The sequence below is a fragment of the Talpa occidentalis genome, unplaced genomic scaffold (assembly GCF_014898055.3).
Source record: "Talpa occidentalis isolate TD23 unplaced genomic scaffold, MPIMG_talOcc4v2.1 talOcc4.16, whole genome shotgun sequence".
In the NCBI taxonomy this organism is placed as follows: domain Eukaryota; kingdom Metazoa; phylum Chordata; class Mammalia; order Eulipotyphla; family Talpidae; genus Talpa; species Talpa occidentalis.
Genome location: NW_023601653.1, coordinates 68243602 through 68258724, shown reverse-complemented (window position 1 = coordinate 68258724; position 15123 = coordinate 68243602). Strand labels below are relative to the sequence as shown.

General features: G+C 42.3%; 1 protein-coding gene across 1 annotated transcript in view; it reads left to right on the top strand.

Annotated features, from left to right (window-relative positions):
- A2ML1 (alpha-2-macroglobulin like 1) overlaps positions 1-15123 on the top strand; it is a 35119-nt gene that overhangs the window by 14947 nt on the left and 5049 nt on the right. The window contains exons 16-29 of the mRNA XM_037515322.1: positions 418-612; positions 1383-1461; positions 1861-1987; positions 2526-2754; positions 2960-3086; positions 4513-4634; positions 5210-5261; positions 5622-5705; positions 7308-7484; positions 7647-7728; positions 8034-8190; positions 10413-10487; positions 10666-10828; positions 12750-12964. Coding sequence (XP_037371219.1) covers positions 418-612; positions 1383-1461; positions 1861-1987; positions 2526-2754; positions 2960-3086; positions 4513-4634; positions 5210-5261; positions 5622-5705; positions 7308-7484; positions 7647-7728; positions 8034-8190; positions 10413-10487; positions 10666-10828; positions 12750-12964 — 1884 coding nt within the window. The remainder of the gene's footprint in view (positions 1-417; positions 613-1382; positions 1462-1860; positions 1988-2525; positions 2755-2959; positions 3087-4512; positions 4635-5209; positions 5262-5621; positions 5706-7307; positions 7485-7646; positions 7729-8033; positions 8191-10412; positions 10488-10665; positions 10829-12749; positions 12965-15123) is intronic.

The following is a 15123-nucleotide window of genomic DNA, read 5'->3' as shown; positions in this document are numbered from 1 at the left end:
CTCCCACGCCTCTGATCTGTATCCTAGTTCTTGTAGAAATAAATCAATCTTTAAAAAAAAAAAAGAATAGAGATGGGTTTCAGGGAATGGGAAAGCTCTTAGGGAAATGCTGTCCCAGCATGAGGTGACAGAAAAGCTGGTGTGGAAATGAAGGCAGAATTATTTCTTCAGAAGGGCATCATATGTGCAGAGAGATAAGAGAAGAAGATGAGTTAGGAGGTGAGGGTGACAGATTATGGGAAAGATCAACTAGAAGTTAAAATTTATAGAAAGAAAGGGGTTAGGATGGAATAAAATGAGGGGAGTAATGAAGAGAAATAATGTGAGAGTAGTGTATTCTGGTACCGGGACCTTAGAGAAACTTCTCAACGGATTTCTCTGTGTCAGTAATTTATTTTATTTCCCCTCTTATTTCAGGTGTATGGGATGTTCCCATACTGGTATGGTTACTACCCCTACCAGGTGGCCGAATACGACGAGTGTCCCGTGTCCAGCCTGTGGGACCCTTCACAGCCCCTCATTGACCCAGTGCCTGAAGAGCAATGGAGCAAGCGCTCTGTGATAGGGAGGCCCTGGCACTCTGAAGGCACAGACCTTTTCAGCCTTTTCCGGGTAGATGTTTTTATCCACTTTGTTCTTACAGAAACACTGGTGGTGGCGGTGTAGTGAAGAGGAAAGTCCTTATCTAAAAAGCAGAGTCACATGTGGGCACTGGCAGGGGCGAAATCTTGAAAGAAACTCCTGATATGTAAGGGAGTCTCTCCTCGTCCCTGTGCTTGAAAACACTACCCAACTACACAGGAAGAGAAACACTGCAAGAGCTATGCACCGAGTTCTTTCCCTGGGGTCCCAAACATTGTTTTCCATGGGATCTGTCCAGAAGAAAAATGAGGAAAGCAGACTCAAGGTCTCTTACCATTACTATAAAAGATAGCACCCCTATTTTATCACCTCAAGTGTGAGATGCTGGGGCCAAAGTTTGGCCAGGAAGTCTCTGAAGTCAGGCACCACCACTGTTTTTTCTCTCTTGCCTGCTGCTTCATAAAGCTCAAGGTATTTTAGTTGAATTGGTTGAGCTGATGTGGTCCTAGCCCCCAGAAAGTGCAGTCTAAATTAAATAATTAAGGACTCAAGGACTACTGTTAAGAAGAACCATGAAACATATTTAACACTGAAATGTGTTTAACTGAAAGCCTTTCACACTAGTTGGAACAGAAGTGAACCAATCTTGGTAGCTAAGTTTTGGGTAATACCACCAGTGTCACAATTAGTAAGAAAAGAATGTTTTGGTTCAACCCTCTGAGGATTTCTAAACAGTACCCTTTGTAGCAAGAGAGGCGACCACCTTAACCCTTCATTTTCTGCTCTTCGATGCCTATCAGGACATGGGCCTGAAGGTGCTGTCCAATGCCAAAATCAAGAAGCCAGTAGATTGCAGCCATTGGTCTTCAAAATACAGCAGCATAGCAGAAGGAGGTAAGCGACCCCTGTGGCTTGTGGATTCATTGAGATGTTTTGATTCACAGGACTCTGCAGCTCCCTTTGTTCCTCCTGTTCTTATACTGAGCCTCTAACCGTAGAATGATAGTGGACTGTGGGTCATGGATGCAGACATCTTCCCAAGGATCTCTCTGGGGAAGACCTTTGAAGCCAGTATCCATTCATTTCCTGGTCAAGTCTCCATCTCTTCTTTTCCCTGCATGGCCTTGTAAACAGTTCCTCAGTGGTTCTTCCTTCCTACCTCTAGCTGGATGTTCTCTGATTCCCTCTGGATTTCTTCCGAGTAGTCCCTCTGCCTCAATTTATCTCACAACAGAACTCTTCCATTTTCTAAAATCCCCTCATTCTTGATCTCCCTAGCAAGCGCTGGTGGTCGTCAGTCAGTAGCTTTTGACTCACCGTCATCATCGTCATCCCTTGGGTCAGAGGGTTCTCAGGTCCGCCAGTACTTCCCAGAGACTTGGCTGTGGGATCTCTTTCCTATTGGGTGAGTGACATCTCGAACATGCGGCAAGTTATATGGGAGGAGTCAGAAGTGAGCTCAGATCATTGCTAATGAATCTAAATTTCAAGCCAAGAAAGTTTAATGGGGGTAGGAGAACTTGTTTCTTTCCCTGAATTCTTAAATAATCATGTATGATAACTTAAGAAATTCACACATCTTCACACAGTGCAGGTCCATCCAAACTCAAGGGCACATATCGACATTAGTTCAGGTCTTGCCCACTGCTTACCCACTCCTTTTGACCAGCCAAAAGAACACGTGTCTTTTCAGGTTCAGAGGACACTGGCCTCTTTTTCAAAAGTGTCAGCACACATGTCCCCACCCTAACACAAACTCAGGCACCTCCTCACCCATATTGGTGCATCCTCACTCACCTGAAGGCTCACACTCTGGGATTCATAAGTTTCTCCATTTTTGCCTTTTCCTCAATATACAGCCAAAAGTTCACTTCTGCATGAAAATTCCCAAATGCCCCCCTTTTCCTGTTGTCGGTCTCACTTGGGTTCTTGGGTTCTCACAGTCACTCGGGGAAGGAAGCTGTCCACGTCACGGTTCCTGATACCATCACGCAGTGGAAGGCCATGATGTTCTGCACCTCAGAGTCCAGGGGCTTTGGTCTCTCACCCACTGTTGGACTAACTGCATTCAAGCCATTCTTTGTTGACCTGACTCTCCCTTATTCAGTCATTCGTGGGGAATCTTTTCGTCTTACTGCCACTGTCTTCAATTATCTAAAGAACTGCATCAGGGTAAGAGCTGGGGATATAGGTATTAGCCCTAGAACCACACCCCTTCCCCTCAATTCCCATCAGAAGTTTGTCCCTAAATTGGAACCATGACAATTTTCCCTAGGAAAGCGATGAGGTATCACTGTCTCAGCCCCTACTTTTTCCTAAACCTCTGCGTGCTATCTCCTTTATTCGTACCCCTTTATGTCTCAAATATCCTCTCCAGGTTCAGACTAACTTGGCTAAATCAGATGAGTACCAGGTGGAATCATGGGCAGAGTCTCAGGCCTCCAGCTGCCTCTGTGCTGATGAAGCAAAAACCTATCACTGGAATATCACAGCCATCAAACTGGGTAAGAGAAGGAAGTGGTAGCTGGGTAAAGAAAGCACAGAGGGAGAACTCAGAGATTGAGAATCTGTCCTTTCCTCTACTGCCTTTGCTTTATTTCTTCTTTCCTCATCTTTACCTTTGTTTTTCTCTGCCTTCAGACTGTGTTTTAAATACAGGGCCTCCCTGGTGGTGCAGGAGTCAAAGTCACAAGAAGCTATCACCAGCCACTGCAGCACAAATTTGATCCCCGGCCAGGGAGCTAACTCACATGGCGCAGCAGACCTCTCCTGTCTCACTTGCTGCTCCCCTCAGCAGGGTATTTCAGTCAGTCTTCTTTTCTGCTCTCCACTCTTTCTCTGGTAAATCCTCTTACCTCCTTGCACCTCTGGCCTGTACCCCAGTTCTTGTATGCATAAATAAATAAAATAAATCTTTAAAAATAAATAAATAAGCAAACATCCTTTGATAGATGAACAAAAGAATGATCCAAACTGAACTATTTTAAGTGTGAAAGAAGGAACTTTTCATATTTATGCAAAGACCAGGAAGAGATAGATGGTTATATTACTAATCAAGCACTTACTATGAGCCAGGCACTGACTGCTCTAGTGTTAGTTAATTTAATCACCACACTAACATTATGAATGTTGTTTGCTCGTGGATTGCATCCTAGCAGCTCATAAGTACAGTGTTTGGGTATATTAGTTACCTACTACTGCTTAACAAATTATCCTGAAACTTAGTGGCTCAAAAGAATGAACATTAACTTAGTGGCTCAAAAGAATGAACTGTTTTCATGGGTCAGTCATCTGGTCTGGTTTAGCTGGGTGCCTCTGGCTCAAGGTCTCTCATGAAGTTCCTATCAAGCTGTCAACCGTGACTATGTTCTCATCTGATGACTTGACCAAGAGAGGACCCACCTGCAAGCTCACGTCCAAACCTCCATTCCTCATGGGTCATTAGACATAAGGCTTAGCTGGCAGCCTGTGCTGTGGGCTAGTGGTCTCCTTCAGTTCTCATCACACAAACCTCTCACTGGGTTGTCTTATGACATGGCATCTGGCTTCCTCCAGGGCAAATGGTTCAAGAAAAAGAGAGAAGATTCAGTCTTTTTTATAACCTAAAAATGACATCTCATTACTTCTGCTCTATCCTTTTCACTAAAAACAAGTCACTAACTGTAGCCCACGGGGCTCACACCACAGGATAAATATCAGGATGCTGGGTCATTGGGGGCGTTTGGATCAGCATCACTGACTTCACCAGGAAGCTTATTAGGCATGTATATTATGGGCCCTGCCCTATAAATACTGAATCATTTTGTACTAACAAGCTCCTCAGGCAATTTGTATGCCATTAAGTTTAAGAAGCATTGGTCTAGAGGGGAAGAGACCTCATTGGTACTGCTGGTAATTGGGCTAATGCATTCCTTTCTGCTTTCTTCTCAGGTCATGTAAACTTTACTATTAGTACTAAGATTCTGGATAGCAATGAACCCTGTGGGGGACAGAAGCCATTTGTTCCAGAAAAGGGCAGAGGTGACACACTCATCAAGTCAGTTCTAGTCAAGGTGAGTCTTCTGCAGTCCTAGTTTTAGTGGAAGAGACAGCAACCAACCTGGGGATGCCTGGTGTGTCTAATCATAATGGTCTCCCATAGTGGTCTTATTCTAACTCCAATCAGGTAGCTCACCTTTCTCCTTCCCTGACCTCTTTTTTGACCTTAACTATTTGCTTAACCCATACCTTGGTCTATGAAAGTGCCTAATGCAGTGTCTGGTCCCTTGCAGACACTTAATGATGTTAGTTTCTCCTATTTAAATCCCTAACATCATCATTAGCTGCTTTATTTCTTATCCCATCCCAAAGAACCAAATAGTCAGTCCTACCTCTTAGAAGTTTCCTAAACTTGTCCTTAGTGCTAGCCCATGAGCAGAAAGAATTTTACTGAGTGATTCATCCCTGACTTGTAGTCCTTTCAAGCTTCAAATAAAAGCTCTGTTCTGTCCAGCTCTGAGAGAAGCCCTGGAGGCACAAGGGACTTCCTCTCCCCACTCCTCTCCCTCCTATTTCTCTGTGCCACCTTCCCTGACATTCATCTTCCTCGTTCTCACCTATTTCTCATCTATATCTTTCTTCATGTCAGCCTGAAGGAGTCCTTGTGGAGAAGACACACAGCTCATTACTGTGCCCAAAAGGTGGGTGAACACAGAGAGGGGTTGTTGGTGAGAATTCCCTTAGGAAACAGATTTTCACAGGCAAAAGGAGGGATATACAGGACAAAAGGGGATAGACAGTCTAGGGGTACCATCCCTAATGGCACCAATTAGCTGAGAGACAGGAGGAAGAAAAGAATGTGTACAACACAATTATGGCTCTCTTTGGAATTTATTTTAGCAAGGATCATTGTGAAGAGGTCTTAAAAAATCTGCTTCCATCCCACCGAAAATACTGGGTACAGAAAGCCTTAGATTATGGAAAAGTTTTCTATGGTTTGTGCTTGAGAACAGCTATCACTTCCACCTTCTATTGTTTTACCTTTACTCTGCGTCTCACAGGAAAAGTGGCTTCAGAATCCATCTCCCTGGAGCTCCCTGAGGATGTTGTTCCTGATTCAACCAAGGCTTATGTTACAGTTCTGGGTGAGCAGCCAGAGATTCTTGGCTCAAAAAGGGAAAATGGGGCAGAGGCTGCCAAGGGATGGCGTGGTGGGACGTGTGGGCCTTACTGAAGGAAGGTGTGGTAGAGCAGAAGTGTTTATGTATTCGGCAAACACAGCCTGTAGGTAAAAGTTCACAAGGGATTAGACATATACTCCAATTAAAAAACAGAAAGGAGTCCGGATGGGAGGAACTTAAAGGTCACTGAAATTTGATATGCATTTAGGTGGAGCTGGAGAGAGACAAAATGTTTGCAACAACAATTTAAAAAATGAATATAGTTTAGGGAAGATATAATCATGTTTACATAGACAGGATACTTCACTTTTGTGGGTAAGGAGAGCGAGTGAGTTAAAAACCTGAGTTTGACAACCCAAATGCCCAAAAATAGATGACTGGATCAAGAAGATGTGGTACATATACACCATGGAATATTACTCAGCATTCAAAAAAGATAAACACATGCAATTTGCAGCAACATGGATGGCGCTGGAAGGGATCATGCTCAGCGAAATAAGCCAGAAAGAAAAAGAAAAATACCGGATGGTCTCACTCATAGCAGGAATCTAGAAAAATTAAATAAGGGACCAGGAAAATGAATAACTATAAGAAAGTGAAAATCAAAATCAACAAAAAACTATGAACCAGAGACACTCTATGGGGGGGGGGGGCGGGGAGGGGAGGGATTGGGGTCAAAATAAGGGGGTTGCAATTGTGTGGGGAATATAAAAATAAAATTTATTAAAAAAAAAAGAAAAGAAAAAAAGAAAAAAAAGTCTGAATTTGAAAAATCATGTCATAGGGGGTTAAGATCCAGTTCTGCCATTTATTAGTCATGTGACCTTGAATAAGTGCAAAATGCCAATCCTTCTTTCCACTTCTGTAAGACTGTGATAATAGTATACCCCTTAAAATGATGAAAAGATTAAATCTAAAGCTCCCAGCAACAACATCTAGTACATAGCATGAACCCTATAAATGTCAGGCTCTTTCTTTATTCTTCCCCCTTCCCAAGACTGCTTTCAGGTTAAAATCTCTCCATTTTGACAATGTTAGATTCATACCTCTGGTATAGCATCCCTGGTGTTGTATTATAGCTCACTTTATCTATCTTCCACATTGTGTCATGAACTCCTTGTGCACAAGGGCCAAGTCTTTTTCATTTCTCTTTCTAGTACAGCTCCTGCAACACAGTTGACATACAGTACATATTTATAGACTTGAATTCAGTGGCTAAATGCAGTTGTTAAGGAATCACATCAAGAACTGGCTTATGAAGTCAATGGAAAAGGGTATGAGGATTGTATGTATTTAGGAAGAATCTGGTCATTTGGAGGCTGATATATTTATATGCAATGGAGGAACTTAGAGATTGAGTCTAAATATTACAGGTGTTGTTACTCATCGGATCCAGTGACATGTCTTACTATGAGCAGTTGAGGCTACTATGAAACTGTGTATGACTTACTGTTGTCTCCCCGGCCACATAGTGGGTTCTCACTAAATGATAGCTAATGCATATTGGTTAACTTAAGGGTTCCTTCTTCTACCACCACCTGCTTTCTCTCTCCTTTTGGATCCCAGGAGACATCATGGGCACAGCTCTGCAGAACCTAGACAATCTCGTGCAGATGCCAAGTGGCTGTGGAGAGCAGAACATGGTCATGTTTGCTCCCATCATCTATGTCCTGCAGTACCTGGAGAAGTCAGGGCTGCTGACTGAGGAAATGAGGTCTCTGGCAGTGGGTTTCTTAGAGAAAGGTGAGTAGTTTTAATCTTTGTTCTTAGATTCCTTCATAGGGGCTATGATAGGTTGAAAAGATACAGGGTAGTTCCAGTCCCTGAAGTATCCCACATTCTTGAAAATGTTGGGGTGTTTTTTGAAGTTGATACTGTGATCTAAAAACACATCTGTTTTTCCAGGGTACCAACAGGAACTAATATACAAACACAGCAATGGCTCCTACAGTGCCTTTGGGGAACAGGATGGAAATGGAAACACATGGTAACTTTGTCCAGTTCTCAATGAGTTCTGTACCCCAAGGTGTTATTCTGGAGACCTATGGAACTAGTCCTTGACCTCTTCCTTTCTTGCATTGCTTTTTCACTCTGTCCTTTACCTCTTTAACACTGGGTCTTTCAGCCTCATGTACAGCCTTCACCCTATTCCATGGCCTTGTGTCTTTCCAGTTTTTGTCCCCTTTTATGTCTCCCACTCCTTTTCTGGATTTATACACCATAGTAAAGATTAATTGTACCCTGACCAGAAAAACCTCCCTTCATGCCACAATTCCCTCTTTACCCATGTAGGCTGACAGCCTTTGTCACCAAATGCTTTGGCCAAGCTCAGAAATTCATCTTCATAGATGACAAGAACATCCAGGATGCTCTCAAGTGGATGGCAGGAAATCAACTTTCCAGTGGCTGTTATACCAATGTGGGAAAGCTCTTTCACACAGCTATGAAGGTACGGATCCGTGCAGGGTCCTAGAGCCCACCACTGTGTCTGGGAGGAACTCGAACCTCTGACTTTGTAGAGAACACTGGCCTGGGTGTCGGTGTTCTTCAGGACTCAGCCCTGGCTCTGTGTGACCTTAGCCAAATACCTAAACCAGTCTTAGCCTAAGTTTCAGTAGGTACTATAATCCAGTTCTCAAAGCCCGCTCCACAGATTAGCAGCTCTAGCCTCATCTGAGAACTTGTTTGAAATGCAAATTCCCTCTCCCACCCCAGGCCTAGAGAGAAACTCTGAGGTGTGGGCCAACAATGGGCCAACAAGTGCTCCAGGTGATTCTGATACCTGTTCAAATTTGAGAACCTCTGAGCTAGACTACGTTGGGGCCCTTCACAGTCTCTCTAAATCTGAAGAAAAGTCATTTGCTCTGGAGGGAACTGACAGATAGTACACCGGTTACTGCTTTTGTAAGCATTTTTTCTCTGACATGCACTGTTTACTTAATATAATTTAATATTACAGCAAATCACTGAGCTAGGGACTGGTAACCCATTATTAATACCATTTTACTGATGAAGAAACTGAGGCACGGAGATGAAAGAAGTCACTTGGAGCAGATGCTAGATGCTAGTGTTAGCTCTGTCATCTGAGCTGCAGCAGGTGGATTCCAGAGGCCCTGATGACACCCATTCCCCCTTACCTGCACCCCTCCCCAACACAGGGTGAGGTATTGATGCTGCAGAATAATTTGTTCCATTCAGAACATACCCCATGAAAGAAAGATTTGCACAGACTTTCCTAGAGAAATTATTTACTGTGCTAGGGCCTGGATTGAAAATCTAGAGCACTGAAGTAAAATCTCAGTATACAATTCATCAGTACTCCTTATGCAGAACCTTATCAGTGCCCCTGAGTCTCTCTAGTATCTTTTTTATTTTTAGATTTTTATTTATTTTTATACAAGAGTAGGGGTACAGGCCAGAGGCATGGGAGGGTGAGATGATTCACCAGAGACAGAGCGGGGAACAGAACAGGCAGACTGACAAAATACACTGCTGAGGGGAGTAGCAGGTGTGACACGAGAGGTCTGCAGCACCATGTGGGAATCTCCCTGGCCAGCCAGGAATCCAACCAGCGCTGCAGAGGCTGCGTGCAGACAGATTCACAGCTCTGCGCTCAACCTGCTGCGCCACCGGGGAGGCCCTCTCTAGTATCATATAGACGGAAATATACCTTGGAGAAGTACCCACCAGAACTTACTAGAACAAGGTTTTCCTCCTTTCTTACCAGAGTTGACCAGCCTGTGAAGAAACCTGTGTGATCAAATTTAGAGGATTGATGCAGGAACTAATTAAACCCATTAAATTCAAGCCCCATTTCTGCTGCTGCTTAGTTGTTAATCTTGAATGAGCTATTTAATGTTTTTGTTTGTCCTCTCATCTGTAATGAAGATAATAATCTAGATATTTTTTAAAACTAGCTAACCTCTTTCACTGAAAGATCTTGCACAGGGAAGGTGTCTCCAATCTCCCCTACAGAAGAGATTGGGCTTATACTACTTGATGGCATATCCATCAGAGGAGGGTCAGATCCAACAGGATCTGGAAATATGACCATCTTTCTCTATACCCTGACCCCCTCTTGTTTTTAACCCCTTATGCTCCTCACTCTTCTCGGGCTTCCTAAATGCCCACCCAGAGATGAAGACCTCTGCTGCCTCTTGCAGACTTCTAGCAAGGCAATTATATTATGACATCTCCCTCATGTGTTGGGACTCCTGTTAGTGTAGAAAGGAGTCTTTTTTTTTTAAAGATTTATTTCATTTCATTTCATTTCATTTCATTTATTTATTTATTTGTTTAAACAAGCACCGGGTACAGCCAGAAGCGCAGGAGGGTGAGAGAATTCACCAGGGCCAGAGAGGGAGCAGAGCAGGCAGAAGGACCGAAGTACACTGCTGAGGGGAGCAGTGGGCAGCAGAAGAGGTCTGCGCCATGTGGGACCCTCCTCTGGTGGCCGGGGAGCAGCCAGGGATCGAACCGGCGCCGCAGAGGCTGCGGGCAGCTTCGCAACCCAGCGCTCAACCGCTGCGCCACTGGGGAGGCCCAGGAGTCTTTTTTTTTAATTATTATTAATTCATCCTTTCAGAGGGGATGCCTTTTTGCAATGGGCACACAGTTCTTTCACATGGTGGCTGCCTCCCCATCCCACCCCGTCTCCCTGTTTCACTCTAGGGCGGTGTTGATGACGAAGTCTCCTTAACTGCATACATCACCGCAGCTTTGATGGAGATGGGGAAGACTACAGATGTAAGTTTCTCTAGGACTCCTTTTTATATGCTTCTTATCATGCCTACTTCTAGAGAAATTTGCCTATATTTTTCCTTATTCAGCTTTTTAAACTCAAAGAGCACACCATGTTTTCTCTAGCATTTCCCACTTGACAAGGAATGCCTTACACTTTCAGTTTTTCGCCTTCACTTTTTAGGACCCAATGGTGAGACAGGGTCTGCAGTGCCTCAAGAATTCTGTTTCCTCCATCACTAACCAGTACACACAGGCACTACTCGCGTATACATTCTCTCTGGCTGGGGAAACAGACATCAGAAACAGTCTTCTTGAAAAGTTAGATCAACAGGCTATCATCTCAGGTATGTTGGCCACGTCTGGAGTTTTTTTTTTTTTTTTTTTTTTTTAAGACTTATTTTTTTATGCATACAAGAGCTGGGGTGCAGGTCAGAGGTGTGGGGTGGGAGGGTGGGAGAATTCACCAGAGACAGAATAGGGAACAGAACAGGTGGATCTACTGAATACACTGCTGAGGGGAGCAGTAGGTGAGACAGGAGAGGTCTGCCGTGCCCTGTGGGTTACCTTCCTGGCTGGGGATCGGGAATTGAACTCATGCTGCAGTGGCTGCGGATAGCTTCATAGTGCTAAGACTTAACCACTTGTGCCACCAGGGAGGCCCGCGTCTGGGTTGGTTTTTTTTTTTTTTTTTTTTTTTTTTTTTTGAGAATATACGCTGTGAGTTAGTTGTAGTTTTCCCTAGCCTCCATATTCCCACATATATATATATATATATTCAGTTTTACTATACATTTTAGTAAAAGCTGTCATGAAATTATTGTTGAGTTTTGTGGGAAAGCTCATGTACATCCTCAAAGGAATTGTTATACTTTTATGTGAAGAGAGATAGTAGACCTTGCCAGGAAAACTTACTGGTTTTATAAGATCATGCTATTAAGGTTTAACAATTATTTGGTGCAAATCAAGCTATTGCAGGTTTAACAATTATTTGGTATAAAAGCATCGTGGTTGATGGGGTAAGACTTAAACTTGGCGATTTCTCAAGGTCCTGTAAAATGTTTGCACTTACTTAGAATAATATTTGACATTCTATCAGATCTTGTAAATAAAATATTCATGTTTCTTATTTGTCTAGCCATGTATTTAAGATTATATTTCCAGACAGAAATTTAATATCAGCTTTCATTTTATGAATGTAAATGCTGAGTTGTGGTCTCATATGGGCTCTGCACAATTTCTTGGCCTGGGAATGTTAATGCAGTCATGGAAGGTGTGTCTCTGACAATGGGAGGAGGGTAGCTGTTTTGTTGTATACTGATTTAGTGTGGGAACCTCCTCTCTATTATCTTGCATGGCAGCTCACATGTCTTCTGTTATGCTCTTTCAATGAGATTACGCCTGTGGATTATACATTTATTATTTCTAAATTTATATTTCATTAGACTTCTACTTCTACTCTTCTCATTTTCATTTTTCGTTCTTTGTCTTTAAATTACCTGACATCTTGCTGTGTTCAAATTTTGATTTGGCCTCACATTCTATTTACTTGCCTCATGAGCATTTTTTTTTTGGTAGTTTCTCAAAGTTCTTATCCATGTTTGACTACTTTTGTTCTTAAAATGTAGAACTTTTGATTAAGTAAAATAAATACTGAGGGCCTCCCCGGTGGCGCAGCGGTTGAGCGCTGGGTTGCGAAGCTGCCAGCAGCCTCTGCAGCGCCGGTTCGATCCCCGGCTGCTCCCCAGCCACCGGAGGAGGGTCCCACATGGCGCGCAGACCTCTCCTGCCGCCCGCTGCTCCCCTCAGCAGTGTACTTCGGTCCTTCTGCCTGCTCTGCTCCCCGCTCTGGCTCTGGTGAATTCTCTCACCCTCCCGCGCTTCTGACTGTACCCAGTGCATGTATAAACAAAACAAACAAATGAATAAATAAATAAATAAATAAAAACATGCCTCTATTAAAAAAATAAATAAATAAATAAATAAATACTGAAAGTTAGTAAAATTCTGTAAGACTTTCTGGAGGTATTTATTGTTGCTCCTAACTTTACCTTGGGGGATTATGAGTGGGTTTATGCACACACACACACACACACAGAGCACATACACATTATAAATAAATCTGGAGATTCTGAGAAATATTGTTTTCTCAGAATATGAGAAATATGGTTGCTATTCTTTCTGCTCTAAGGGACAACATTTATAAAATGATTATAAGAATGTCATTTCCTTCCAAAATCTTCCTAATTATGCTTCTTTTCCCTGTAGGAGAGTCCATTCACTGGAGCCAGAAACCTACTCCATCATTAGATGCCAGTCCCTGGTCTGAGCCTGAGGCTGTGGATGTGGAACTTACTGCATATGTATTATTGACCTGGCTTAGCAAAGCCAAACTGACTCAGAAGGAGGTAGCCAAGGCCACTGGCATAGTGGCTTGGTTGGCCAGGCAACGCAATGCCTATGGGGGCTTCTCTTCCACTCAGGTAAAATCACCTGCTTTCCTCACAGGTGGATTAGAACCTGTGTGGAAATAGAGGGAAAACTATTGTCATGTCCTCTAGGTTGAGGACTTATAATTCTATAGAGAGGGATAAAAACCATGTAAAGAATTTAGAAGATTTATAGAGGAATACAGAAGGATTTATAAAAGTAGATCATAAGAGGGCCTTCCTGGTGGCACAGGGGTTAAAGTCTCAGTGTTATCAAACTATCACCAGCCAGCTGCTGCAGCAAGAGTTTGATCCCCAGCCAGGGAGCTAACCACATGGCACAGCAGACTTCTCCTGTCGTGCTCACTGCTTCCCTCAGCAGTGTATTTCAGTAGATTTCCCTGTTCTGCTCCCCACTCAGTCTCTGGTGAATCCTCTCACCCCCTGCTCTCTGGCCTACACCCCAGTTCTTGTATGCATAAATAAAAATAAAAATAAATCTTAAAAAAAAAGTGGGTTAGCACTTTAAAGGACTGGGAAATAAAGGACTAAATAAAGGACTGGGAAAAAGACTAATTATAATAAAGTAAAAATCAAAATCAACAAGCAACTATAAATCAGAGACACACTACGGGGTGGGGGAGGAGGGAATAGGATCAAAACAAGGGGGGTGGGAATTGTATGGGGACTATAACCAAGATGAAAATGCATATATTGTGCAAAAATGAAAAATGATGTAAAAATATATAAAATAAAATAAAGTGGGTCATAAGAGCACATAAATGTTACCATATGCATTTAATACTCTTTCTTTGGAGAGTATGAAGCATCATGAGATTCATGGGTTTTTTTTTTAAACATTTATTTATGCATACAAGGCCAGTGGTGCGGGGTGTGTGTGGGGGATCTGCTGAACATGCGGACTGACTGAAAAGACACTGCTGAGGGGAGCAGTGTTTGAGACAGGAAAGGTCTGCTGTACAATGTGGGTCACCTCCCTGGCCGGGAATTAAACTTGCGCTACAGTAGCTGCAGATTGCTTCATAGTGCTGACACTTAACCCCTTGTGCCACCAGAGGCCCAAGATTCATGTTTTATTATGTAAAGAGGATATATAAAATTATGGCTAAATTCATAATTAACAAATTAGAAAGCCAATTATGGGGTTTATAAACATAAAAGCAATATTTTATGGATATATCTCATTCTGCTATTTCAGGTATGGGAAAGCACATCAGATATTGTTTCTAATCTAAAAAGTTTACATTCTAGGAAAAGTCCTATATATTTCAAAGCAGGATCTGGTCATATAACATAGAGAAAAGATACAAAAAGTACACAATATTGAATTTCAAAAAGGAGAGAGTATATGTCAGCTTGTGGCATGAGAAACACCTTTGCAGGGGAACAGATTTTGATGTAGATTCAAAAACGGAGACATACAATTTTGCTAGGCATTTATTCAAAGGTAGAGGGAATAGGTGTGCATGGAGACCCCCATTTGTGAAAAAATGGCTGTCAGAAAAATTACTTTTACTGACACATATTGGGACTTATGTGGGACAGGAAGGTAGGTTCCTATTTTCAAAGACCTTGTGTATCAGATGCAAATTTATGCCTAATTCTGAGGAGCCATTAATTTATTTTCATTTTGTTTCTAAAAGATTTGTCTGTCATTTATCTGGGATGATTTACAGGAGGGAGACTGAATTCAGGGAAATCAGGAGATTTTTTCATTTGTCTAGGTTAGGGGTAAGGAAAATGGAATTAGTGGGATAGCAGTGTGAAAAGAGGGGGTAGAATTGTATGATAAGTTCAAATAGTATTGTAAAAATTATCTTAGATGATTACAAAGACAGTAGTCATAAATTCATTTGGTTTGCAAATATTATTAAATTCCTATCATGTCCAAGTGATTGAGGATACAGAATTAAATCAGAAAACATATTTCTTGGCCTCATAATGATTATATTCTTACTTGTTGAGAATATAACATATAAATTATCCCTGGAAGAATGAATTACTTTTTAAAAATAGAGTGTCTGGTAAAGATATTAAGAGTCCTAAACTAGAAGAAGGTCATTGGCATTAAACTTAATTGGCATTAAAACAATTAGATGGCACTGTGCCTCCTTATTTCAGGGAAATTCTTGGCCAAAGATCAGTAAAGACTTCCTTCATTTTGCTGAGCCCACAATAATTGTATAACTTTA